The 27,110-nt window shown below is 59.5% G+C and overlaps 1 protein-coding gene across 1 annotated transcript in view; it reads right to left on the bottom strand.

Moving 5' to 3' along the window:
- Positions 1–25,898, bottom strand: part of UNC13A (unc-13 homolog A) — a 37,365-nt gene extending 11,467 nt beyond the window's left edge. The window contains exons 1-31 of the mRNA XM_077788776.1: positions 25,839–25,898; positions 21,079–21,108; positions 20,649–20,748; positions 20,318–20,435; positions 20,033–20,156; positions 19,786–19,859; positions 19,652–19,706; positions 18,900–18,935; positions 18,159–18,369; positions 15,599–16,225; positions 13,933–14,026; positions 12,916–12,962; positions 11,760–11,838; positions 10,150–10,221; positions 9,626–9,845; positions 8,867–9,094; positions 8,543–8,684; positions 7,999–8,168; positions 7,445–7,560; positions 7,178–7,341; positions 6,293–6,443; positions 4,125–4,193; positions 3,924–4,013; positions 3,639–3,773; positions 3,237–3,370; positions 2,723–2,808; positions 2,372–2,498; positions 2,167–2,263; positions 1,899–2,042; positions 695–778; positions 98–175 (exon numbers count right to left, since the gene is read on the bottom strand). Coding sequence (XP_077644902.1) covers positions 98–175; positions 695–778; positions 1,899–2,042; positions 2,167–2,263; positions 2,372–2,498; positions 2,723–2,808; positions 3,237–3,370; positions 3,639–3,773; positions 3,924–4,013; positions 4,125–4,193; positions 6,293–6,443; positions 7,178–7,341; positions 7,445–7,560; positions 7,999–8,168; positions 8,543–8,684; positions 8,867–9,094; positions 9,626–9,845; positions 10,150–10,221; positions 11,760–11,838; positions 12,916–12,962; positions 13,933–14,026; positions 15,599–16,225; positions 18,159–18,369; positions 18,900–18,935; positions 19,652–19,706; positions 19,786–19,859; positions 20,033–20,156; positions 20,318–20,435; positions 20,649–20,748; positions 21,079–21,108; positions 25,839–25,860 — 3,924 coding nt within the window. The 5' untranslated portion in view covers positions 25,861–25,898. The remainder of the gene's footprint in view (positions 1–97; positions 176–694; positions 779–1,898; positions 2,043–2,166; positions 2,264–2,371; positions 2,499–2,722; positions 2,809–3,236; positions 3,371–3,638; positions 3,774–3,923; positions 4,014–4,124; positions 4,194–6,292; positions 6,444–7,177; positions 7,342–7,444; positions 7,561–7,998; positions 8,169–8,542; positions 8,685–8,866; positions 9,095–9,625; positions 9,846–10,149; positions 10,222–11,759; positions 11,839–12,915; positions 12,963–13,932; positions 14,027–15,598; positions 16,226–18,158; positions 18,370–18,899; positions 18,936–19,651; positions 19,707–19,785; positions 19,860–20,032; positions 20,157–20,317; positions 20,436–20,648; positions 20,749–21,078; positions 21,109–25,838) is intronic.
- Positions 25,899–27,110: the final 1,212 nt, after the last annotated feature.

The raw sequence follows: 27,110 nt of genomic DNA, 5'->3' as shown, positions 1-27,110 counted from the left end.
AGCACTGAGGAAGGGGTCTGCTCCCAGCACTGGGGAACTGGGAAGGGAATGATCCCACCCCCAACAAGGCTCCTTGCTGGAACCCCCCCATACTCACATCCTTCCCACCCATGGCTTCAAACATCTTCTCAAGCTGGACACGGAGCTGCTGGATGTTGTTCATCAGGATGCAGGGCTGGAGGAGTGGGATGGAGAGGAGGATCAGCACCAATAAATATGGCTGGGACAGCTGCCCCCAGCCCCAGGACACTCCCACCTTGGACATGAGGACAGGGATGGCATGGAATCCTGTCACCCTGCTCTTTTAAAAGTTTTAAAGTTCTTTAAAAGTTTTCTATACCTTCTGATGTTTACATATTTCTACTGGAGTTTCTCATGCACTGTCAAGTAAATAATGATTGTTTTGCATTTTTTGTGGGAGGAGAGAATTGATCAATTGTTAGTTTGATCAGTGTGGTTGGTAAAGTAGCAATTTCTTCCTCCAATCCCCTGTCACTTTTGGAATTCTATATATTGCGAGGTCAAAAATAAAAGTTGCTTCCTTTTGCTCTTTTGATCTTAGAGGTGTGCATGAGTTATTTCATGTCATAGTGTGACAGAAGCCACCCTGGCATCAGGAAGGGACCCAACCACCCTGGGGTTGAGGTGACAGCTGGGGCCACCAAGTGAGGACAGCAAAAGGGAGATACATCACCACTTTCTCCTTCTCCTTGGAGCAGTACGAGGCAAAATCCTTGGAGATGATCTCAGCATACTGGAGCAGCACATTGCTGATGGTCTGCAGCCAAAGAGCGCACCAAGGAAGACACCCAGACAGCAGCAACAAGGGGTAAGGAGGGAGAAAAGGAAATCATGAGTCCAACAACAGTGAAAAAAACTCATATCTGGACACATCCCCTCTGGCTTCATGGATCACAGGATCATGGAATCATTAAGGTTGGAAAAGCCCTATAAATTCAAGTCCAACCATCAACTCAGCACACCACCATGTTCACCACTAAACCATATCCTCAAGTGACACATCCACATGTTTTTTAGGCACTTTCAGGGATGGTGACTTCACCATCGCCCTGCACAGCCTGTGCCAGGGCTGGAAAAACCTTTCAGTGAAGACATTTTACCAATATCCAACCCACATCTCCCCTGGCACAACTTGAGGCCATTTCCTCTCCTCCTGTCCCTGTTCCCTGGAGCAGAACACGACCCCCCCAGCTGTCCCCTCCTGTCAGGAGCTGTGCAGAGCCACAAGGTCCCCCCTGAGCCTCCTTTTCTCCAGGCTGAGCCCCTTCCCAGCTCCCTCAGCTGCTCCTGGTACTCCAGACCCTTCTCCAGCTCTGTTCCAGTCTCTGGACACACTCCAGCCCTTCAACATCCTTCTTGTCGTGAGGGCCCCAAACTGACCCCAGGATTTGAGGTGGGACCTCAGCAGTGCCCAGCACAGGGAACAGTCACTGCCCTGGTCCTACTGGCCACATCATTGCTAGTACAAGCCAGGTGCCATTGGCCTCCTTGCCCACCTGGGCACACCTGGCTCATGTTCATGCACCAGGAGCAACATGGGCACAGCCACTGGAAGGCAGATCCAGCACAACTGGTCTCCATGGGCAGCTCCAGCACAGCTGCGAAGGCAACAGCCACCAAGCTTGCACGTAACTCCCTCCTATGTTGCAAGCCAGTTCTAATTAATCTATATTAATTAAGAAAATAACTCATCAATTAGCTCATAACTAATTAATTAATATCCTATGCTAGCAGAGCTGGGAGTGCCCCAGGGTGTGTTGGTAGCATATTGGCTGCCCACAGCTGGATGGAGAGGGCACAGAGAGCCCAGCAGTCCCAGCCAGGCTGGCACTGGGGTCCCAGGGGTGGTGCTGACCCCTGCCCTGGCAGGTGCCCACCTTGGCAAAGCGTCGCATGTAGTGCCCCACAATCTGGGGATCAGGGCACTCCAGCTTCTTGATGATCTCAAAGCTCTGGTTGAGCTGGGAGAAAACGTCCACCACGGAGCAGGAGAAGAGCGCGTGCTCCGAGGTCTGCTGGAACTGCAGGAGTGAGACGAGGTGTCAGCAGGATGTGTGGGGGACATTTTGGCCCCGGTCAGGACATACTGGGCATCAAGGGACAAGCCCCTCGCCCCCGAGACTGCGTCCCTAGTCCTGTTCATACCCCATCCTTCTTGTCCCTCTCCAGTGCTCCGTGCAGGAAATCCCGTGACACCTCTTCATTCTCATCCAGCCACTGGATGACGAAGGGCTCAAACCAGCTGGAAGAGAGACCCGTCCGTGGTGAGGCCAGCAGCCCTCGTGGTGGCCAGCAGACCCCACGGAGGTCAGTGCCCAGCACTCCCCCTCCCCGGCAGGGCTGCACTCACGCGGGGTACTCGGGCACGCGGCTCTTGAAGGAGGGCAGCTCGGTGACGTACTCGTTGTACAGCCACTTCACCTTGAAGTGCAGGTTCATGTAGTCTGCGCTCTTGCACAGGCGGTGCTTCTCGTGCTCTGCACGGGGAAAGGGCCTGGGGCTTACTCTGAGCCCCAAATCTGGGGTGTGGCTCCCCAGGGGCAGCTCCAGGGTTAAAAGGTGGAAGTGCTTTTGTGGGGGGTTAAGCTATGCATGGTGTTGATGAGGAGATGAAATGGGTTTGCCCAGGAACAGGGGAGGTGTGAGGACAGCTCCTGCCTGGGTCCTCCCTCTCTGGCAGAGGGTGGCAGGTGGGACTCACCCTCCATCGCATACTTCATGTCCTGAGCAAAGAGGTTCCACATCACCTCAGCACTGATCTTCCCCACGTTCAGTTCCTGGGGGAACCTGGGGCGAGGGGAGAGTGTGAATCACAGAATCCTTTAGGGTGGAAAAGGCCTCCAAGGTCATTGAGTCCAACCTGTGAATGATCCCCCCTTGTCACCCAGCCCAAAGCACTGAGTGCCAGATCCAGGCCTTCCTTGGACACCTGCAGGGGTAGGGACTTCAAACTTCCCTGGGCAGCCCCATCCAATGCCTGACCATCCTTTCCATGAATTCTTCCTGATGTTCAACCTGAACCTCCCCTGGCACAGCTTGAGGCTACGAACATAGGGTGAATTAGCCCTCCATGTGGACAGACATCCCTCACACACCTCCCAGCAGTCTCAGCCTTCCTATCTGCAGAATGGATGTGATAATCACTTCCAAAGGCCTCAAGATCCCACTGCCTCCACATGGGCACAGCAGTGTTTCTTTCCCCAGCATCTACTCACTGGTTCAGGCAGGGCGTGTAGGAGTTCTTGTCTTCCTCAATAATGGAGACAATCAGGGTGATGAGCTTCGACCAAAAATCCAGGTTTTTGATGCTGGGGCCCTGCTCCTCGGGGGGCACTTCGCCTTTCTTAGTCTGGAGGTGCAGGGAGACAGTGAAGAATTTGGTCACCCAGTACAGGGCTCAACTTTGTGTTAGGGCTAACAAGGGAGCAGGAGGGAATACCCTGGAGGACCCATGCAACCCCCTCATCTGTCCTGATCTCAACCCCAAAGCTCCAACTCCAAGGCCTGGGGATCATTCTGCACACTGAGCACTCTGGAGAGGGAGCAGGAGTATGAGGAAAAGGAGGAGGGCATGGGATGAGGAGGTCAGTGCCCAGCATTCCCCCTGCCCCACACACCGGGTCTGTCTGGTACTCGCGGCTGTAGAGCTCGTGGCAGTTGTTGAAGATGTACTCGTAGGTGGAGTTGAGACAGGCCTTCACGCAGTCCTTCACCACCTGGCTGGCTCGTGGGGGGCTCTGCAGCTCCTGGACCTGGTGTGCAGGGAGAGCATGGTTTTTGGAGCACCCCCAGACACCCACCCAGGAGCAGCAGAGGCCAGCACAGCCCCAACCCACAGAGAACCAGGGCCAAAGAGAGCCGGATCCCCTGAGGGGTAGGGTGAGTGGGGCGCCCAGCAGTACCTTCATCCGAAAGAAGGTGATGCTGGTCAGCAAATCCACTGTGGACTTCAGGTCCTGCAGCCGTTCGGGGCTGCTGGCAGGGAAGTTGTTCTGGAAAGGAAAGAGGGGAGTTGCCCTCAAAATTCACAAGGGCAGGTGAGGGTGAGGGAGCAGTCACCTGCTGCTTCAGGTGGGGATACTGAGGCAGGGCAGGCACCTTACCCGGTACATGGAGAGGTCGATGCGCAGGGAGTTGTGCAGCTGGTCCAGGAGCTTGACAAAGCGATCTTTCTGTGGAGAAACGCCCCGGGGGCAGGTGAACAGGGCAAAGGCGGCAGGCACCGACCCCACCCCCCTGCCCTTGTATCTCTCTGCTCTCAGCTCAGCCCTCTCCTTCCTTCCTTCCTTCCTTCTTGCCTTCCTTCCTTCCTGCCTTCCTGCCTGCCTTCCTGCCTTCTGAGCCCTGAATGGGCAGGACATGCCTGCAGAGAAGAGCATCTCCTTGCTGGTGGCTGGGGCTCACTCAAAGCCCTCAGCAGCTCCTGGGGCACATGTGGCCATGCCAGGTGCTGTTCAGGACGGAGAGGTGACACCACGTGTCCCCTGTCATTCCTGGAAGGCTGACAGGCTGATCTGTCTGCCCTGCCCACTGGAACACCTCTGAGCCTGGGCTTGGACAAGAGTTGGGAGAGGGGCTGCAGGATCAGTAGCCCCTCAATTGGGGCTTTCCAAGAGCTCAAGAAAAAGGGCAGGGAAAGGATATGCAGTGGTTGCCCATCTTCAGGGTGGTCCCAGGAGTTGGACATTTCCATGGACTCCTCACTCACTCCACTGGGCTGCATCAAGGGACATGAGCAAGAAACACCCCATGTAGGGGGTCTCCACTGGGGCTGAGGGGCTGTAGTTCAGCTCAGCCCAGCTCCCATCCAGAGAGCACAGGGCAGGATGCAAATCCCATCTTGGGTTGTGGATTGGATCAAGGGTCAGAGACAAAGCAATCATAGAATCCCAGACTGGTTTGGTTCGGAAGTAACCTTAAGGACCACCTTATTCTACTCCCTGCCATGAGCAAGGACACCTTCCACTATTCCAGGTTGCTCCAAGCCCCATCCAATCTAGTGTTGACCACTTCCAGGGATGAGGCAGCCACAGCTGCTCTCAGGGCAACCTCAGTCCTCACTCCCTCACAGGGAAGAATTTCTTCCCAATATTGGCCCCAAAATGTCATTGGGGAGCATTTTCCTTTGTGCTCCTGCTGGTGGAGAGGCTCTGGACAGCCATGTGGGCCTCCCATGAGAGCCCTGGGCACCCCCCTGGCTGTGCGGGGTCAGGGCTGACCCGCAGGGCTCTGGAGCAGAGTCTGAGTCCTGGGTAAGAGCACAGGGGTGGGAGGGGCAGCGAGTCCTTGGCTCGGCCATGCCCACAGCCTGTGCTGGCCACCGCAAACCTTCGGCGCTCGCGGGGATGGCCCAGCCGGGCCCTGGGCCGGGCCGTGCGTCCCCAACACCCAAGGAGCGGCCGCAGCACTCTAACACGGGACACGACGGGTACTCAGGGTTAAAGCGACACGGCCGGGCACTTTAGACCCAACCTTAGGCTCTCTAAAAAAAGAGAAAGAGACAAGTTTTTAAAATCCTCCATGTTAGAGAAAAGGCGGGTTTTTGGTTTCCTTCTCTTGCGTGATCCGGAGGCACAGCTCACTCGGCTCTAGCTACCCCCTGCAACAGGCACGTGGAGGTGAGCCAAAGCTGCCCGAGCTGAGCTCGGCCCTGGCTGTGTCCCTGGCTACCCGGCACCTTGCTGCACCCGGGGCTGGGCACTGACCCCGGCTCGACCCATGCACACCCAGAGCGACCATTTCCTGCCTCTGGGATGGCACGGGTGGGGCAGCCGAGGTGAGGGCTCGGCCCCTCCTCACCCACATCCCCAAGGGGCACCCAGCCCTACCACAAACTCGCCCAACTTGGCACCCAGTGGTGCTGGCACAACTGGCTGAGTTTGCAGCAGGCCAGGGTCCCCCAAAGCACACGAGGCTGTGCAAGACCCCCCAGGAAGTGCAGGGGTAGGTCGTGGCCACACGCTTCTGATTTTGCCACCAAGGTGGCCCCCCCTCCTGGCACACTGCCACACAGGGTCCCAGTTTGCTCAGGCTCCCATAATAATTTGGGGAGCAAATTTAGCCCTTCTCCTGGGAAGGTGGTGGCTCTTTTTCCTTCCTGAAACACAGGAGTGGGATGATTTTTGGGGCAAGCAGGGGCTGACCCCACTGCTGCCTGGCTGCAGGTTGGAGCGGGGTGTTTTGCACAGCTCGTTTTGCTTCTCAAGCCCCCCACCCCCTCCCAAAGAAAGGAGAGAAAAAGAAAAGAGCGTTTACGTACCATGGGACTTACCCCGAAATTGGAGGCGGCAAAGCGGTCGGAGGCATTGGCATTGCTGGAGGCGGTGGTGTGGGCATAGTAGGCGTTGATGTTGGCCAGCAGGGTGCTCATCACTGCTGGCACACCGGGGCACATGTACTTGGAGGAGAGGCAGGCAAAATGCCTACAGAGAGAAGGGTCAGCTGAGGGTTTAGGGCCATGGGATGGGATGCAGGGTTTGGGGTGCATAAGTCATTGAATCCCAGAGCATCCCGAATTGGAAGGGACCCCCAGGGATCATCAGCCCAGCCCCTGTCCCTGCCCAGACCCCCCAACAGCCCCACCCTGAGCAGCCCTGAGAGCGCTGTCCAAACGCTCCTGCAGCTCTGGCAGCCTCGGGGCCGGGACCATTCCCTGGGGAGCCTGGGCAGTGCCAGCACCCTCGGGGGGAAGAACCTTTCCCTGAGCTCCATGCCAAGGCCTGGCACAGCTCCAGCCCTCGCTGGGCTCCAGGAGCTGTCCCAGAGCAGAGCTCAGCCCCTGCCCCTCTGCCTCCCCTCGGGAGGAGCTGCAGCCCCCGAGGAGCCTCCCCTCATCTCCTGTGCTCCAGCTGAACGAGCCAAGTGCCCTCAGCCGCTCCTCAGACCTTCCCCAGCTCCGTGTCCCTCCTTGGGACACTCTCCAACAGCTTTGCGTCCTTCTGATTTTGTGGTGCCCAAACTAGACACAGGATCTGAGATGAGGCTGTGCCAGAGTGCATTGGGAAGGGGAAAGATGGGTGCACAGGTTTGGGGCCAGTCTGCACCCATGGCAGGGAGATGAGTGCCAATGGCAGCAGGAGAGGCAGATGGGAACAGTAACCCTCCACTTGGAGGCTGGGTGCAGCCCCTCTGAACCAGATGGGGGCAGAGGACTCACGTCATGGCCTGGTAGATGGACTCCACCCCATAGCGCATGGCAAACTCATCCACGATCTCCTGTGCTGTCTCATCAAAGTACACCTTCCATGCATCATCCCCCTTGGCATCGGGGATCTTCACCACCCCGTTGTTTTGCAAATCCGTCACAAAGTGGAATAGGTTCTGGAGGTACACATGAGTCCTGTCAGCTCCCCAGGGCAGGTGGTGGCGGGGTGGCACTGCTGGGGAGGGGGCCGTGCCCCCTGTGCCTGTCTGGGCTGCTCACCTCATGCAGGCAGGTGTACTGAACGTGGTAAGGAGCCACCTTCTCCTCGCCCTTGATCTCCACGCTGATGTGCAGCCGGATGGCTCCCGACACTGCAGACTTGTCTGTGCGCTTGTCTGTGGGTGCAGGGAGAGGGACAAGGTGTGAGGCTTCCCCGGGGGCAACCCTGCTCACTGCCAGCCCCAAAGGGAAGTACAATGCTCTCGCACAGGGCCAGGGTTGAGGGGACACCAGCACCACGTGCAGCCAGGCTGAGGTGGGATTTGGCCACATTTCCAGCCACTACAGACATGGCCTTTCTGGGCCTTGGTTTCCCTTCTGCAGGCGACTGGTGCTCTAGAACCTTCCGGGTAGAGGGTTTTCAAAATGACCCCGAAAACACTTTATCCTGATGGCTTTTGATATTAAATTGTTTCTAAGAGCAGACCCTGCTGCAATAGCCTTCAGCCTATGGCTGGCAGCACTCCCCTTGGAGTCCAGGGCAGGGGTTCCCAGCACGGTCAGGATGTGTCAGCCCTGAGCCCAGGGCGAGGGCCCCAGGCTGTGCTGCTTACCGAGGTTGTACCAGACGTCCATCTCCCCGCTCAGGGTCCGGACCTCGATGATGGTCTGGCCCAGGAAGTCATCGGATTCCCTCTTGAAGCGCTGCTTGACGCGGGACTTGATGTCATCATCCTCGTCCCACACACGGACCTTGATGCGGTCAGAGGAGTTATGGCACTCGCTGGGAAGGTGACAAAGGCAAGCTCCAGCACGAGCAGTGAAACCTTTCCAGCTACTCCCCATCACTGCTTCCCTAAACAAAAGGGACTAGCACAAAGCAGAAACTGGGGAAGAGAGCAGATGCAAGGGCACCAACCTCCTCCTAGTGGGCTCTGTGCCACACCCAGGCAGCCCCAGCACAGCCTGGACCAGCCCCTGGAGTCACATGCTCATGGCATAAAACAGAATTCCAAGGGACCCCAGAACCTCAATGGAGGCAGGATGAGGCCCAGCTGGCTCCCCCCACCCTACTGGGACATGGCAAGAGCCAGCACAGGCTGGCACAACCAGGCTGTGGTTGTGAATGTGAATGGGGGAGACCAGGGGTGAACTTACAAATGGAAATTCTCCTCCCAGACTGGGTTGAGATTGCCGTAGATAGTTTTAGTCCTTTTTTTGGTCTTTCCAACCTGGACAGTGACATAGGGGTCACTGGAACCTGTCTTATCTTTTGCTTGCAGGCCTTGGGCACAGACCACTGCAGCACAGCACAGCACAGCAGAGAGAACAGAGAGAGAGAAGTCAGTGCCACAGCCACACGAAGATCCCTGAAACAGGCACCTGTGTCCCCCCAGGGGCTGAAGCTGCCTGGCAGAATGAGGGGTTGGGCACTGGGGACATTCCCAGGGTCCCCAGTGCTGAAGGTGACAAGCTGCTTACCCGTGATGCTGATCTTGGCTGACCATTTGGAGGTGCCATCCAGGACACTCTGCTTGACTGCCTTCATCTGCTGTGTGTGTGTGGTCTTGTTGACCCCAAACACCTCCTGGATCAGCTCAAATATCTCTGGCTTGTTGCGCTCCCGGATCTTCATGCGGTCCTTGAGCACCATGATGATGTTCTGGGTCCGGTCCTCTGCTCCATGCTTGGAGCTCTTCTCTGCTGCTCCTGGGAGAGGACAGGCATGGGTGAGATGGGCTGGGGGGCTGGTGGTACCCAGGACAGAGACAAGAGCTGCACAGCTTGGCATGGTGGGCTTGGGGACAGGGACAGGAGGAAATGGCCTCAAGTTGCACCAGGGAAGGTTTATGTTGGGTATCAGGGGAAACTTCTTCCCCAAAAGTGTTGTCCAGCCCTGGGTCAGGCTGCCCAGGCAGTGATGGTGTCACCCCTGGATGTGTGCAAAAAACAAGTGGCTGTGGCACTTGAGGACATTGTTTAGTGGTGACTGCTAAGGGTGCTGAGTTGTTGGTTGGACCTGATAATCTTAAAGGTCCTTTCCAGCCTTAACAATTTCATGGTTCTACAATTCCATGCATGAATTAATTCAAAGCTGGAGGGATCTATCCCCTGCCCAGGATGAGTCTGCTCTGCCCACCACTCTTCCCATGCCCAGGTCAGGAGCGGAGCTCTCTGGGGCTGCTCCCTCCTCCCTCTGCAAGGTGGGAAGGGACAAGGCTGAGGGCCCCACGTCCTTACTCTGCAGGCAGTCAGCGTTGAGCAGGTCCTGGCACTTCTCGTGGCACTTGACGCCGCACTCGGCACAGCGCATGCCCTGGCGGGCAATGCCCCACAGCAGCCCCTCACACTCGTAGCAGTAGGTGGGGGTGGTGGCGGTCCACACCTCAAAGTTGTGGGGCGTTGTGCAGGAGATGGGGTACACTAAGGCTTGCAGGGTCTTCTTGTAAACATGGTTTTTCTGTGCAGGGACAGGGGAGAGACCGGGAGAAACTCTGAAGCAGGGCAGAGGATGTACTTGAGGACATTGATTTATTGGTGGTGGTGCTGGGTTGACAGTTGGACTTGATGATCTCCTAAGTCCTTTCCAACCCTAATGATCCCACGATTCTATCCTCAGGTGCTGCCATGAGCATCTCAGATGCTCAGACATCACCAGAGGATGCTGGTGGGGCACAGACTCTGCACCTCTGTTGCTGGCCTGGCCCCTGAGACTCAGTTTCCTCCTCCCAGCCATCCCCAACCCAGCCCATCCCAGCACCTACCAGCTCCTCATTGTTCAAGGTGCTCGAGGCCAGCGCAGATGTGATTCCCGCTTTCCTGGACTGGACCAGGGACTGTGGGAAAGAAAGTGAGTTCCCAGATCCAGCAGAACATGAGAGCTCCTTCCTACACCCCCAGTGGCTGTGAAACACCCAGGACAGACCCTGATCCCAGACAGGGAAGGGTCCTGGCTGCATGTGAGCAGTGGGGACAGTGCAGCCCCCATTGCTGCCAGTACTGCTGTGCAGTGGGACTGGAACCAGTGCCTATAACACTCCCAGTTCAGCCCCAGTGGGGCAGAGCCTCTCGCCATGTGTCTGAGGCCCCTGGGGAGACGGGGTGGGGGGCACTTACCATGGCCTGTGGGCAGCCAGGGCCAGCGAGGGGGGAATAAAAAGGCATTAGTGCAAACATTTCCCAGGAAAGCCCCTTCCCTGCCAGAACCAGTGGGAATTGGGGAAATACCCCCTCATCCAGCACTGAGCAGTCTGTGGTGGGGGCACTGTGTCCCCAAGCCACAGCACTGGTTACAGCCTGCAAATCCCAGCAGGGAAAGGCAGCAGACCCCCAAACCCCGAACATTGCCCACACCATCACCCCCCACCCCCAAAACACCAACACAGCACAGTGCAGAAGCATCAGCAGCTGCCCAAGAGGGCTGGGGTGGGGGCACCAAGTTGGGGACAGCAAGGGGGTGGGGGGATGGGGAGAAGCAGGTTGGGAACAGGAAGGTGGCACCCCAGGGAGGCACACAGTGGAGCTGACAAGGTGTAAAGAGAGGGGGAAGGGCACCTAATTCTGGGGGACAAGGGTGTCTTGTTTCCAAAATCGCTGTCTCTTGTCATCAGGAGCAAGAGGGGACCAGCAGAGTGACCCTGTGCAAGAGCCTAGGGACTGGAGGGGACGCCATCATGGGGGGCCCATACATTGGGGGTCTCCAGCCCCATACACTGGGGCAGTGGGGACAGGAGCACAGGGTCTGGGCAACTTGGAAAAGCCACTGCCAGCCCTCCCCTGCTACGGGGGTCTGTCTGTCCAACACCAGTGTGGTCCAAGCTCCATGGCTGTGGACAGCTTGGCATGGCAGCTGGGACAGGAAGGGACCAGGGATACAGCACCACTAAAAAAATGGGAAACCAAATATGGCCCTGGGCAACCTCAGGCTGATGCTTGGGGTAGGGACCAGAGCTCCGTTAAAGAGAAGCACCCTTGGGGAAGGGAGAGCCCAGCTCCCCACTGCAAGGAGGGCCGGAGCCCCCCAGGCAGTGTGGGACCCCCCCGGCCCTCTTTGGCAGGGCTGGGGGCACCAGGGCTGGCCGGCAGCCCCAAGGGCGCTGTCTCTTTAACCCCTTGCACCGCGCTCACCAGATCGCTGACTAGAGGGAGAGATTTGCGTCCAGGCTTAATGTCGGGCATGCTGTTAATGCAGCGCAGAAACCTTACAGCCGCCCCCCTGCCGCAGGGAAGGCCCAGCCAGGCCACAGGAAAGAAAACAGAGAACACAAGCCATGTTAGAGGCAGCTGGGGAGCGGGGCACGGGCGGCGCAGTCCGGTGGGGCGCAGCAGGAGCAAAGCTGGCAGCTGTGGGGGGGTGCCTTGGGAGGAACCTCACCAAATCGCTAACTAGGGGGATGGGTTTTCGCTTGCGAATGTCCGGCATGCTGTCTATAATGATCAGCCCACCACCAGGCCTGCAAGAGAGAGGAGAGTCAGAGGGCAAGGGGAAACTGAGGCAGGAAGGGGCCCCCTGTTGTTGCCCCATGGTCACTCAGCACCTCAGAGAACCATGGAATGCTTTGGATTGGAAGGAACCTTGAAGCTCATCGCATTCTGTACCCTGCTAAGGGCAGGGACACCTTCCACTAGATCAGATTGCCAACCTGGCCTTGGATACTTCCAGCGATCCAGGGGCAGCCACAGCTGCTCTGAACAACCTGTGCCAGAGCTTCACCACTGTCACAGGAAAGGAATTCTTCTCAATATCTAGGACTTGGTGAATATGACTGCAAAGCAACCCCTGTGTGGCCAGGGACCCACCCATGGGATTTCCATCCCCACCACCACCCCAGCCAGGGTAGGGATCACTGGACTAAAAACTAAGGAGAATGGGATTTTGGCAAAAACAGTGATTTTTCCCCACATGAAGCTTAACGGTGAAACTCGGGGGAAAACGTGCCCATTTGGCTTAGTCAGCTTTGTCTTTGCAGTGTGAAGCTGGAGAACTAGGGTTCCCTCTGGAACCCCAAAGGGGAGCACTGAGCAGGTGAGCCTCAACTTTTGCTGCAAGAGAACCCAAGGCAGGAATGGAACTTCAAAACCCTGTTGGAAAGAAATCCCTGGAGTGACCTGGGGGTTCTTAGGCAACCTACCACATTCTGCCCAGGTCCACGGCAGGGCTGTCTGTGAGGGCAAGACAGGACTGAGGCCTCCAGCCCGTCCAGGTGAGAGGCTCAGGATTCCCCATGACACCACTCCATGAGGGAAGCAGGAGTTGCCGCCCCTCCTCATCCCCATCTCAACTCACCTCCTCACTCTCCCCTTCAGCAGCAGCTCTTGGGGTCACAGAGCAATGTCATGTCTGCTGGCTGCTCCAAAAGTGCTGACCAGCCCCAACATTCAGCTCCAAAAGACTGGCCTCCCTGCATGCTCAGCTTGGCAACCCTTCCCCACACAAGCCCATTAATGCTGAGCTCATTAATCACATCCTAATGAGGAGTGGGGCTGAGATCCCGGGGGGCAGAGTGTACTCAGCTTCCCCTTGTACTCACCCGCCTTTGAACCACAGGGATTTTTCTCCATCACCTTCCCCGCGGGCCTGGAAAACAAGGAACAGGGTCAGGGCACAGCAAGAGCCACCAGCATGGGAACAGCCCCCCCCAGGGCAGTGAATGCCCACAGCACTGGGGGAGCATGGAAGGATGAGCAGGGTGGGCAGAAAAAAGTGTGCTCCAAAACCAAGGGGGTTCTTCCCAGTAAAGAGCCAGCACTGGGAATAAATCTCTTTAGGAGGCTGACCTGGATGAGCAAGTGGGTGGGCTTCAGCAAAGGGGATGAGGCTGGCAGTGCAGAGGACATGGCTACATTGTGTGAAAATTCAGGGCTTGGGGGAGTGAAGAAGCATCACAAAGGCTCAGCAGGTCCTCAGGGACCCCACAGCAGTTGGAAAGAAGAGCAGGGAAAAGCCAGAGCACATAGAAGAGAGTGTGTGTGCAGGGATCATCCAGCAGTGCCACCTACCCCTGCAGGCAGGGGATTATTTTGGAGGAGAAGGGCAGAGAGAGACCATTACCCTTCCTTCATGGGCAATCCCTGAGCATACACACACACAGGGAAGGCACACACATGGCTGGGAGGTTCCAGGTGGACATGCTTACCTGCAGGCAGGCTACATCCCTTCCCTGCAGGAAGGGGAGACGCGGGTGCAAGGGCCATGGTGGTGGACAACTGAAAAGAGAAGCGGTGGGGAGGGGGATCGAGTCCCCAGGGAGCGAATCCAGAGCCAAAACAAAAAGAAAAGATGGAGGATGGAGTCTAAAAACAAAACAAAATATTGTCAACTCAACAGAGGGGAGAGGGAGAGGGTCTTGCACCAGCACACGCATGCAGCACACACGGGGGATCCTCAGCACTCCCGGCCCCTCTGGGGCGTCCCCCTCGGTGGGAATGGGGTTGTGGGCACCACTGTTGGCACCACCAAGTCCATGGATGTCCCTGGAAGCTGCCCAGGTGTGGAAAGGGGCCTTGACCTCAGTCCTGAGCTGTGGCAGTGGCCAGGGGGTCCTCACCTCCTGCAGCTGCATGCAGACCTTGTTGAAGGCTCTCAGCCAGTTGGCCTTGGCTCGTGCTTTGGGGTCCTGCACCTCCTCTTCTGCCGGCTCCCTGCAAGAACACACATCCCCTGTCACCTCCCAGCACAGCACCAGGGAGGGCAGAGCAGCCTCACACCCCCAGCAGGTCTGAGGCTGCCACCTGGGGATCCTGATGTGCCTTGAGACAGCGTGGCCATGGCAAAACTGCCTCTTGGTACCAAGAAGGACTGAAAAAGCAGCAGGACTCACTGCAAAGGGCAGCCACAATCCTTCTTCTGGGGAGAAGCCAGAAGCTTCCCCACCTTCAAGAGACCCTGCCCTGGGCACCCAGGTGACACACAGGGACAGCTGGTGACACAAGCATGTGAATTAAAACATCTTTTGACCCTATCTCCACAGCACAATGTTCTCTGGCCACTTCCCACCACAGCTTCCTGGATAAAGAGCACCCAACACCCCAGTGGTTCCAAGCCCAGGGAAAAGTGTCTGCCTGGATGTGCTGAGTACTGTGGGGCTTTTTCTCCTCTCCTACAAAATCAAGATGTGGAGGAAAAGAAAAGAAATCCTCCAAACATACCAGTCTCCTGGAGAACCTGGTGTGATGCAGCACTGGAGAGAGGAACCCAGAACCACTCTGGGAAGAGGCCATGGGGTGCTCAGGAGATGAAACTGCTGAGACCTGGGAGGCTCTGTCCATACTAACCTGGGATCTTCAGCATTAACCTGTGGTTCTCAGCACTAATCCACAGTCCCCACTGCTACTCTGGGGTCCCAAAAGTTAATTGGGGTCATCAGTGCTAATTTGAGTTCCTCAGCACTATTTCTGGGGGTCTCAACACAATCTGGAGTTCTCAGCACAATCCATAGTGCCCAGCACTAATCCACAGTCCCCATAACCTAGCACAGGACCCCTAAACCCCCTGTCCAGTGAGCACTGCAAGCAGACATGACTGAGGCCTTCAGTTTCCTGCCAGGTCTTGGGGTAAATATCCAGTTTTTTTAAAAACAGCTTATTACACATTGGTTTAAATTAGAGATTCCAAATTCCTGGTGTGTAATTTAAACTAAATAAAAGGCTGAGAAAGCCCATCACAGTAGTTCACCCCTGCACAGAGGAGTGTCACTCACTGAAAATGGAAATGGTCAATAATGATATTTGAATATTCTGTCCCCAAGACATGAATTATTCACATGCTGCACCAGGAAGCTGACTACTAATTAATTCACTTGTACTGCACAGGAGGCTATGGATGAGCTTTTACCAGGCCTAGGGAGAGGGGTGCCAAGAGCCTGTGCCAGAGGAGAGGACTCATAGCCCTGAGATCCCATTGCCCCAGCCCCGTGTTTGTGCCAGGTTCTAAACCTGCAGCCCTGCAGCCTCAGCAGATTCTTGAACACCTTGAGCCACACTTAGCACAGGGGTGGCTGGGCCCGGGCAGCGTGCCCAGGGTGCTGGCTCTTGCCTGGGTGCCACAAGGTGGGCTTCCCCCACCTCGATGGCTCAGGCACCTGGAAAAGTTCCAGACACAACAGAAGGTCCCTGGTCCTGTGCCAAGCACCAGCACCATCCCTGAGCCATCTCCTCAGTGCCTCCAGGCACAGTGCCATGCCAAGGACACCACAGGTCAGCTTCCCCTCCTACCTCTCAGCTGGTTTTGGGGACTCAGTCTCCAGGGCTGCCTCTTGCATGGGAACTTCTTCTTCTGCCTGCTGGGCCTGGAGGGCCTCAGGGGCTTCCTGGGGAGCAGAGATGTCCTTCTCTTCCTTCCTTTCCTCTTTCCTCTCCTCTTTCCTCTCCTCCTTCCTTTCCTGCTGCTGAGGCTTTTGCTGTGGGACCAGCTGGGGTTGCTGCTGCTGCTGCTGCTGCTGCTGCAGGACCTGCTGCTGCTGCTGCTGCTGCTGTGGCAGGGGTTTCTGTGGTGGTGGGTATGCTTCATGCTCAGGGGGTTCATAGGTGTCCTGCTCCCGCAGTTCCTCCTCCTCCTCCTCTTCCAACTCCTCTTCCTTGGGGTAGCCTTCCTCAGTCTCACTGTAGTCCTCAATGAACTCTTCCTCCTCCTCCTCCAGGTAGAGATCATCATCATCCTCCTCCTCCCAGCGCGGCGAGTCCTTGCGGTAGCTGACGGAGCTGTGGCAGGAGTGGTAGGAGTCCCCGTCCCTCTCGTCCAGCTCTGAGTCCCTCAGGCTCTCGTTCTCGAAGTCCTCGCTCAGCTGGGAGCTGCCCTGGCTCAGCTCGGCCGACGAGGCGTAGCGGCTGCTCCCTGTGGGGCTGAGGGGTGAGGGGACACAAGGACAGGGCTCCCGTGGGTCCGTGGCACCCCAGGCAGAGCCCCGGGGCCCTGCACCAGGGGCGGGAGGATGTGCAGCTCCCATCGGGAGCATTGGGCTCCTCGTCCTGGGAGCCAAAGGCACAGAACCAGGAAACTCCATCGGCTGGAACCAGCCCCCCAGGCAGGGGCACTCTGAGCTCCCTGCCTGTGCCTGGGCTGAGAGCGGGGATGGGGCTGACAGCGTCTGTCCCCTAGGCTCAGCCCAGCCAGGGGTGGGGGCAGCAGCACCCCCAGCCAGATCCTGCCTCCTGCTGCTGCCAGACAACCTGTCCTGCCCTGACACACAGATCTGTCACCAGTGCTCCACGCAGCCCTCCCAGGAACCCCACCCCAGGACACCCCTGCAACCCCCTCAATCCTCTTGACACCATGCCTACTCAGGGGGTCCCCTCTGCTCTTGCTGCCAGGCCAGACTCCTTCCCCCACCCCATCTGCCCCCCAGGCCCTTCCAGCCCCCTCCTCTCACAGCTGCCTGCACTGGGAGGCCCACAGGGGCCCTGTGCCCCAGGAGGCTGCCAGGGACAGGGCAGCCCCACAGCTCCGTGGGGACAGGCTGACAGAAGCAGACATGCAGACAGGACAGGGACATGCCGAGGAAGAGGCCGACACCACGTCTCCAGCACTGGCAGCCAGGGCTCAGGGGGTGTGTGAGGGGACAAAGGTGAGGGGTTGGGCTGGGCAGAGCCCACGGTGGCTGAGCCAGGCCGTGGAAAGCCAGGGAATACCACAGGGAAGAGGGTGCTGGGGGATGGCTCAGGGTGGTCGCAGCTGGAAGGGGTACTGGTATCATCCAGGTGCCTTGGGAAGGAGCACTTGGGGCACAGGGATGCAGGAGACAGCTCACGCCTGGAAGCCCCACACCTCCCTATCCTGATCCTGGCCAGAAATGAGAGAGGTGCTCTTGGCACATCACAGGATCCCAAATCACTGCATGAAGCTTTTGCCCAGACAGGCACACCCTAGCAGTTGACCAGCAACAGGGGGTGGCATTTGAGTCCCCAAGGGCCCGGTGCCACACCCGCTGACCTGACAGGGAACAGGCAGCAGTGCTGCCAGACAGTCGCAGTGCCAGCAAATGGGACCAGGATGCTGGGATGTCACCCCATGACCTGGTGTGCAGCAGCAAGAGGGGCTGGGGGGACACCTGGAGCATCCCAAAGCTGTCCCTGCGCAAGGCCGATTCGGGACGGGGAGGGTGGCACAAGGCCGCCCTTGCCAGGACTGGTGTTGGCCTCACCATGGCTGCAAGGACCGACCACAGCACTCTGCGACGGCACACGGCACACGGCACAGGTAGCGACCCACCTATCCGATAGGTCTAGGGACCGCCTGCTCTCAAGGGAAGGCTGGCGGCTGGTCCGCCTGCTCGACTCAGAACCGGACTCAGCGTCGCTGCGTCCGTTTGCGGCAGAGTCTACGCTACCATAGCGTCTGCCAGGGGAGGAGAGGAACATGGTCAGCGAGGTCCCACCACCACCCGCCACCCCCTGCTGCCACGGGGACACTGGCAGGGAGGCTTTGTCCACCTGGATGGGGCTGGCACTTTGGGCTGAGCTCTGGCACGTCTGTGTCCCCAGCCACCCCACACTCCACTGCCCAGCTCCCAGCAGGGACAGCCAAGGGTGGGGGATCCCAAACCCAGTGAGGACAGAGGAGGGCAGTGACCCAAAAGAGTTTGAAAACTTCCCAGTGAGAAGGAAAGGCTTGGATGAGGCCAGCACCACCCCACTCTTCCTCACCTCATCCTTCCCTGTCACCCACCGCACTGGGAATGCCATCCCTGGCGTCACCCTGGGGACCTGCTGGCTTCTGTCACCTGCGGGGGAGGTTGAGAGAGACGGGCCCAGGGTGAGCTGGCTGTGGCCACTCTACCTGATGGGAGCCTGGTCCGAGTAGTCCATCTCGTAGCTCTGCATGGAGTCAGTGTAGGAGTCGCGGGAGCTCTGCTGCTGGTGCCTCATGGGGTACTGGTGCACGGAGGCGTTGGGCTGGGACGTGGTGTAGTAGGGTGGGGGGATGCTGTTGCTGGTCTCGCTGCGGTAGTCACTGTCCCGGTCATCCACGGTACTGTCGGGGTCATCATCTGCAAGGGGCCACAGTGAGTGGGGCAGAGGATGGCCCAAATCTGCCCCAGACCCTGCACAGGCTCTTTAGTGCCACCACTGTGTCCCCACCACTGTGGGACCATGCTGGGGAGGTGGGCCCAGGGCAGGATGAGGGGCGAGCTGACATGTTATCAGCACAGGAAGGGTTTGGGGGGATGAGGGGAAGGTGGAAGGGGGATTTGGAACATACAGAAGGGGGGAGAGGATGGGGGCAGGGACCCTCCCTCTGTCCCACCAATGTTCCACCACAGAGGCAAAGCCCGAGCTGCTCATTGCCACTAGGACACCCCAAGGGCACAAAGCCCAATAGTGCCACGACCCCACCAGCCCATGGGACAGCCCTGCCCAGGACAGGGCACTTGGTGACACTGCCCTCACCCAGTAGAGAGTCATGGCACAAGGCCACAGGCTAGATCCAAATTCCAGGTCCTCTGAGCCCTGGGCCAGGCAAAGAGGGCTGTGCTGGGGACCCCCAGGCTGGGAAGAGAGGAGTGGACAGGATACTTACTCTGCTGTTCTCCCCAGCCAAAATAATTCCAGTTGCCTACAAAGAAAGGGGCAAAGACAATAAAGATGGAAGCAGCTGGCTGGGAGGAACCAGCATCTCCCCAGAGGGCACACTGGGTTGGGGACACTGCCCTGGGGACAGCCTCCAGGACGGGGCACACCGGCACTGGGACACTGCCTGGGCCTGAACATGAAGACACCAAGCTGGACTGGAGACAGTGCCTGGGATGGGCATGGTGCCACTGACCCAGGCTGGGGACAATGCTATGGCCAGGCATGGTGGCACTGGCAGGGGACAGGACCTGGGGTTGGGCACAGAGGCACTGAATGATGCATGCCCCTGGGGTGGTTACAGAAGGGGATTGAGGCATGTGCTGGGACAAACTGAGCTGCCATCCCAAATGCCTCTGCAGGGCCCCCATCCAACAGCCCTCAACACCAGCCTGCTACCCCTTGTCCCAGAGGAACTATCCTCATCAGCCCCATAGCTCCTATGCCCTGCTCCCTTCCACCCACAGGAAGGCTCAGCCACTGTGGAGCTGGGAGACAGCAGAGAAACACTGGCAAACACAGGAAGGACAACAGGAAAGGGGATGGGGACCAGGTATGGGGTGAAGTTGAACCCCACTTGGGTTGGAGTACAATGCCCCAAAGCAGACGTGGAGCCCACCCCTTAAAATTCCTCAGTGTGGGAGTGGGGAGAAAAGAGGGTGTGGGGGTGCCACAGCGGGGCAGGGACAGGGCAGCACTTACAGCACTGTGAGCCATGCACAGGCAGAGGCTTTTCCTGCTCCTCCTGGAAGGCATACTGGGGAGAGAGGGGCTGGTGAGGTCTCCTGCTGGCAGCACTGCCCCTGCCCCCTCACCCCAGGCCTGGCAGCACTCACATCATCCTGGTCCCGCATCGCGTTGAGCTGCTCCAGTTTCTTGGCCCAGTACCTGGCTTCCTCCTCAGGAATATCTGTGAGGGCAAAGACCCCAGCTGGTGCACAGACCTCCCCCAAAACAGCCCTCAAGCTTTTGGGGCCACAGGATCAGACCCTCAGCCTCAGCTCCAAAGCACATGAGCAGCCCTGGGGCTGAGGGCAAGGAAAGACACAGCCTGGGCCTGGGGGCCGGGGATGGGGCACCCACCCAGCGGCAGCTCAAAGCGCGTGTCAAGGAGGATGCGGTGGAAAGTCGGATCCTTGGTGCCTGAAATCTCATTGTCAGTCATGATGACCTGGGAGTCGAGTGTGAGCCATTCCCCAGGGCCCTCCTGCCAGGTAAAAATGGGGTGAGGAGAGCTCCCAGACCTCCCTTTAGCTTCCCCACAACCCCAGCACACAGGGTGTGGCCCCAGGCAGGATGGGGAAGGCCCGGCCTGGCCCAAAGGACAACACATGTCCCTTGGGGTTCAGCCTGTGCCTGCCTCCCTACCTCATTGGACTGCCTGATGGTCCGGAGGGGGATCCACACCGTGCCCACCATGGTGTCCCAGATGAGCCCCTTGTTCCACACCTCCACAGTCAGACCCAAGTCCAGCCGATTGATCTCACTGGGGACAGGAAAGGTATCAGGTTACTGCCATGAAGTTAACCCCCCTCAGATCTCAGCAGCCTCCTGGGATCACCCCATCTTCCACCGGTCCCCTCGGGCCCAGGACTCAGATGAGTCCCTCAGATCTGGGGTCAGGGCAGTGGGGCACTCCCCGTGTTATTTATGGGGGGGAGCAGGGATGGGGGAACTTAGGGGACCCCTGGACACTCACAACATGAAGTCCTGCTCCCAGGAGGGCAAGTTGCCCCGCACTGCAATGGTCGTGCTCTTGACATTTTGCACCTTCAGGGTTACGTAGGTGTTAAACTTCTCTGTGGGAACAAGCAGAGGGTGAAATGACCCTCAGTGTGTCCCTACTCCCTGACACCACCCCCTGCCACCCCCACGCACACTTCCCTCAGCACCCCAGTCCCAGGAGGGATCCTACATCTGCCAGGGCTAGCAGGATGTGAGCCCCCTGCTCTGTCCAGGACACCCCCATTTGTGTGTGTGTGTCCCCAACTTGCCAAATGCTGCCTCCAGAGCTAAGGGTCCCCTCCACCCTCTTCCCCAGCCCTTCCTCTGATTCTGCCACACCCAACCAGCCCAAGAGCCCCCCACCCTCTCCCCTCAGGTGGGCAGGCAGGTGGGGTCTCACTTACCTTGGGGCCCATCATACTTGGCCTTTTTAACTGCAGGGACAAAGGGAGGGAAGAAAATCAGGATGAGACCCTGGGGAAAGGCAGGGGATCCCCACCAGGGTGTCAAGGGGGTTGGAGGACCCCAGTCCTGGTTGACCCCCATGCTCCCCACAGCTGCCAGGTGGGAAAAGTGCTGGGAGGATCCCCCATGCCAAGTGAGAGTGAGGGATCAGATATGAGTTGGAGGTGGGCATCAATGAAGAGAAAATGCTCCCCCAAAAAACCTGCTACTCTGGGACAGCTTGCAACCCCAAATAACCAGCCTTCCTCTGTTGCCCCCCCTTTTGATTGGGGATTTATTTGGAGAAACAGATGATGTTAGCATCCATATCCAGAGGAAAATCTGTGGTCTGGGGGATGCTGTTCCCCACTTGAGTCCCATCCAGGTGGTACCAGCCCACCAGGACCAGGGTTAAGGCTCTCCCAAACCACTGGAAGAGGAAACCCAAACCGCAGGAAAACCGCAGGGTGGGTCAGGGGCTTGTAACCCTCCCTGACCCAAAACAGCCCCAGGGGTGGAGGAGACTCCCCCCCAAAGTCCTATACAGCCCCAAAACACCCCCATTGCATCGCAGCCCTGTCTCCCCCATGGGGGCACAGTGGGGCTGGCTCCCATCCTGCCCATTGCGGGGTGCAGGGAGCCCTCTGATCCTGCTCAGCTCCATGGGAAAGCTGCCCCAGTTCTGGCTGACAGCCCCCAGCTTTACCCCGCTGGGTGGGGGTCGGTCCCCAGCTTTCGGCTGCAGTGGCGGGGGCAAACGGAGCCGAGCACAGCCAGGTACCGACGCTGCCCGTGCCGGGGCGGCGGCGGGGCCGGGGGTGTCCTCGGGGCTGTCGGGAGGGGACCAGGCGGGGAGGGAATGACACAGCACCCGGAGAACGCTTAAATGACGCGGGTGCCAGCGGGTGCAGGACCAACGTGACCGAGCAGGGATGAAAATAGCCCTGGCGACATCAAAGGTAATTTGATTTCGGAGACGTGCCACTCGCCAGCCGCTTATCACCCGCCACCAGCGCCGGAGGGGACGCGAGGCTGCCGCCAGCGCCACGTGCCTCGCAGGGCTGGGAGGAGGCAACCAGAAACCCCGGGGAAACTGAGGCAGGGGAAATCATCGCCTCGCAAAACAGCCGGGGACCCTTTGACTCGGCTGCCTGCCCTGTCACTGAAAGGGTGACACGTTGGGTGGCTTTTTACCCGAAGGAAGGTCACCACCCACGTCACTGGCAGCCATGTTCCCAGGGAATCACAGGGCTGCGGGAGCTGCAGCTTCACTAGAGATGGGGAATTCACACTTGGGGGGTTGGCACAAGGCTCCGGGATCCCAAAGATCCTCGAGTGACACCAGGTTGGGAGCCTAGGGGCTGGCTGGGGATGGCTGGCACCGCTGTGTGTAATAATTATGTAAATTAAATATAATGTATTTATACATTATATTATACATATTATAAATGGATATTATTCTATTCTAATAGAGCATTTGGAGCCAGAACCTGCCTGTGGCTGACAGGGATCCCCCTTCCCCCGGGCCCAGGGGCACCCACTACTCTTCACCAGCTGCTGCTTCCAAAAAGGAATGGGAGAGCAGAGGAAGGAAAAGCTCCAAAAATACCCGAGCTGACAGGAACAAACAATTACCCAGGGAACACGTGGCTTTCCTGGCTGTCATCTCCTGCCAGGGAGAAGTCCTGCTGTCACCATCTGCGGGATGTGATGCCCTCACAACCATCAAAGGGTCCCCAAAGCTGGCACAGGGGTGGCAAGACCTGGGGTGCCATCCTGGGGCTAAATTCAACCTGAGGCCCCAGGCAAGGAGCCAAGAACAGTGTGACACTCATGGATCTTCCCAGGCTGGGGTGATCTGGCTCCTCTCAGATGTTGACCAGTTGGGGAAATTGAGGCAGTAGGCAGCTGGCAGAGATTGGACTGGGAATGGTATGAAAACTGGGCTGGGCTGTTGGCATGCCCCAACAGGCCTGTCTGTCTGTCCATCCCTCTGCCTGTCCACACATCCCTCTGTACATCCATCCAGCTGTCTGTCCATTTACCCTTCTCTCCGCCCACCCATCCCTCCAGCCATCCACCCATCCATTCTCCCACCCCTCTATCCATCCATCCAACCCTCTGTCCATTTTCCTCTCTCTCCATTCACCCATCCTTCTGTCCATCCACCCACCCCTCTGTCCATTTTCCTGTCTCTCCATTCACCCATCCTTCTGTCCATCCACCCACCCCTCTGTCCATTTTCCTGTCTCTCCATTCACCCATCCTTCTGTCTATCCATCCACTTGCCTGAGTCCACCCATTCACCCCACCACCCTGCATTTGTCCATCTCCTGTGTCCATCCATTTACCTGTCTCTCTGTGCACTCCCCTCTCTGTTCACCCACCCATGCCTCTGCCTGTCCACCCCACTATCTGTCCACTCACTGGTGTCTCCACACACCCATCCCTGTGTCTATCCCCCATACATCTATCTGTCCATCCCTCTGTCCTTCATCCAACCCTCTGTCCAACCCTCCATCCATCCTTCCATCCATCCACCCACCCCTCTGTCCTTCCTCTCCCTCTGCCAGTCCACCCACCCACCCCTCAGCCTCCGTGATCATGTCTCCCATCCCCTTCATCCATCTGTCCCTCCGTCTCTCCATCTGTCTCTCCAGATGCCCATCCGCCCGCCTGTCCATCTGTCCGTCTGCCTCCCGCCACTGCAGACACCCCCTCCTGTCCCCGCTCACCCCACACTCCCAGGTCACTCCAGTGCCTGTCACACAGGGACACCCCCTGGCACAAAGCCCCCCAGGAGGGGCAGGGAAAGCCTGGGGGAGGCTTTGGGGTGGCACCCCCACCCCCGGGACCCCCAAAAATAGCATGAGAAGCGTGACCAGCGAGGGGTGACAGGGCACCGGGGGAAGCCCCAACCCACTCGGAGCTGTTCCTCAGCAGCCACCCCCAGCGCCACCGAGGGTGTCACCACATGTGACAATCCTTTGAGTGGCAATAAAGAAGCACGCTGCCAGGAGAGAGTACCGAAATCTGGGGCTGGCTCGGGGGCAGACAGGGGCACACTGGCTGTGGCACTGCCACCAGAGAGGGGCCTGTGACAACCTCAAGGACAAGGACATGTCAGGCAGTGGAGGGGGCACAGCCCCCATCCTGACCAACTCACGCAGCACCAGGAGAGCCCCCTTTTCCTCCAGATTTCGCCTGGGATGGGGGAATCCCAGACACTGTATGCCCCACCTTGTCCCAGCTGTCACCCTGCCACCTCCATCCTATGACTCCGAGACATACAAGTGCTACCCTGTCCCCATCAGGATGTCAAAGGGCCTTGAGAAGGGGGTAAAGGGGCCCCCCACCGACTTCTGTCTCCCATTACTGAGCAATCCAGACTGACCAGTGAGGCTGAGGCCAAGCCTGCAGGACTCATTTGGGCACCAAGCTGGGCAGGGCTCAGCGTGCTGGATGCAGGGATTTCCTACCTGTGCACTCCCATCAGCTCATCCCAGTATGGGCTGACCAGCACCAGATCCCCTAACTGGGCACACACCACACCAGACCCCCAGGCTCCTACCCTGACCCCCCCCAGCTGCCCCGACTCCCACCAGCACCCCCATGCCAGGGCAGACAACACCTGCAGGGGCACAGGGGGCTGCAGGAGGTGGGGCTGGGGCTCAGGCTGTAGTTTGAGGGGAGTATTTAGGGGTTCACAGAGGGAAGTGGGGAGAGTGTGGGATTTGGGGTGCATGGGGTCTGTTCGGGGGAGTGAGAATGTAGAGATACATAGATAGGGATTGATGGTTTTGGAACTGGAGGGATTTTAGGGGTCAGGGTGCTTCAGGGTGTAACTGGGGGGTTGGGGATCGATGTGGGATCTTGGTGTTTGTGATGAGGGGGTGTTTGGGAATGCAGAGGGCTGTATCTGCAGATGGGGATGCCTGAGGATAGGCGTGAGGGGTGCGGTCCTGGGGGGGTTGGGTATGGGGGTATATGGGGTATATGCGATGGTGGCACGGGGTGTACGGGCAGGGGTGTCTGGGGGCTGAGCACATGGAGGTCTGAGCTTGAGGGGGGTGTGGGAAGAGACGTGAAGGGGGCAGGACGGGAAGAAGGGGGCTTCGAGGGGGCGGCAAGCTGGAGAGGCTGGGAGAGGCCCCCTCCCCACGGCGGGGCAGGGACACGGAGGGAGCCCGGGGGCGTTTACAGGGGAGCCCCCTCCCTCCCCGGCAGTGCGAAGCTATGGGGGCAGCTCCCGCCCCACGGCGCTGGGGCGTTATGAGGGAAGCCCGGGGGTCGTTCCGCGGGGAGCCCCCTTCCCACGGCGGGAGGGGAGCCGCGGGGGGAGCCCGGGAGGGTTCGGGGGAGTCCCGTGCCCATGGGGCGGGGGGAGGCGCGGAGGGAGCCCCGTCCCTCCCGGGGGGTTTCGGGGTCAGGAGCAGCGCTCGGGGGGATCCCGGGGGGCTCCGGGGGATCCCGGCGCGGCCGGGCGCGCCCACCCCGCGCCCCTCCCCCACCCCGCGCCGGCTCCCGCGCCGCGCGCGCCCCCCCCGGTTCATTCATAAATCCGCGCGCCGGCCGCTCGTGAATGGAGCCGTTCCCACGACCCCCCCCACCGCCGCCCTCCTGCCCACGTCCCCTCAGCCCCGCGCTGCCCCCGCCCCGCCCCGCGCACACGGGCTGCGGGACGCGCCCCCCGCCCGGCCCGTGCCCCGTGCCCCGGTACCTCCGACGCAGAGCAGCGACATGGCGCCGGTGCGGGTGCCGGGGGCCGGGGGCCGGGGGCCGGGGGCGCGGGGGCGCGGGGGCGCGGGGGGCCCTGGCCGCCGCCCGGCTCTAGCGCGCCGCCATCTTCCCTCAGCACCGCGGACAGCGCCTGACGTCACCGCCGCCCCCGCCCGCGCGGCGCCGCCCCCGAGCCCCGCCCGGCGCGGGGCCGCGGCGGCTCTGGGGCACGGGGGGGCACGGGGGGGCACGGGGGGCACGGCACGGTACGGTACGGTACGGTACGGCACGGCACGGTACGGTACGGCACGGTACGGCACGGCACGGTACGGCACGGTACGGCACGGTACGGTACGGTACGGTACGGTACGGTACGGTACGGCACGGTACGGCACGGTACGGTACGGCACGGCACGGGGGGACACGGCACGGCACGGTACGGTACGGTACGGTACGGCACGGCACGGGGGGACACGGCACGGCACGGTACGGCACGGCACGGCACGGCACGGCACGGCACGGCACGGCACGGCACGGTACGGCACGGCACGGCACGGCACGGCACGGCACGGTACGGCACGGCACGGCACGGCACGGCACGGCACGGTACGGTACGGCACGGCACGGCACGGCACGGCACGGCACGGTACGGCACGGCACGGTACGGCACGGCACGGCACGGCACGGTACGGTACGGTACGGCACGGTATGGTACGGTACGGCACGGTACGGTACGATACGGTACTGTGCGGCACGGTACGGTAGGGTACGGCACGGCAGGGTACGGCACGGTACGGCACGGTGCGGTACGGTACGGCATGGCACGGTACGGTATGGCACAGTATGGTACAGTACAGTATGGTACAGTACGGTATGGTACGGTACGGTACGGTATGGCACAGTACAGTACGGTACAGCACGGTACAGTACGGTACAGCACGGTATGGTACGGTATGGTACAGTATGGTACGGTACCGTACGACACGGCACGGCACGGTACGGTACAGTACAGCGGCACGGCGCACCGGCACAGCGGCACGGCACGGCACGTCACCCCCGTACCGCCTCGCACGGCACAGCCGTACCGCTTCGCACGGCACACAGGCACGGCACGGCACGGCACGGCCGCCCCTCCCCGCGGCACGGGCGGGGATCCCGCCGGAGGAGGGGTCGGAGCTGTCCGGGGCGCCCGGCCGGCTCGCCCAGCCCCGGCGGCCGCGGCGCCCTCCTGTCCCCGGAGCCGGGGTCGCCTGGCTGGCTGGGGCAGCTGTGT

The sequence above is a fragment of the Lonchura striata genome, chromosome 28 (genome assembly GCF_046129695.1).
Source record: "Lonchura striata isolate bLonStr1 chromosome 28, bLonStr1.mat, whole genome shotgun sequence".
In the NCBI taxonomy this organism is placed as follows: Eukaryota; Metazoa; Chordata; class Aves; order Passeriformes; family Estrildidae; genus Lonchura; species Lonchura striata.
This window is presented reverse-complemented; position numbering and strand designations above follow the sequence as displayed.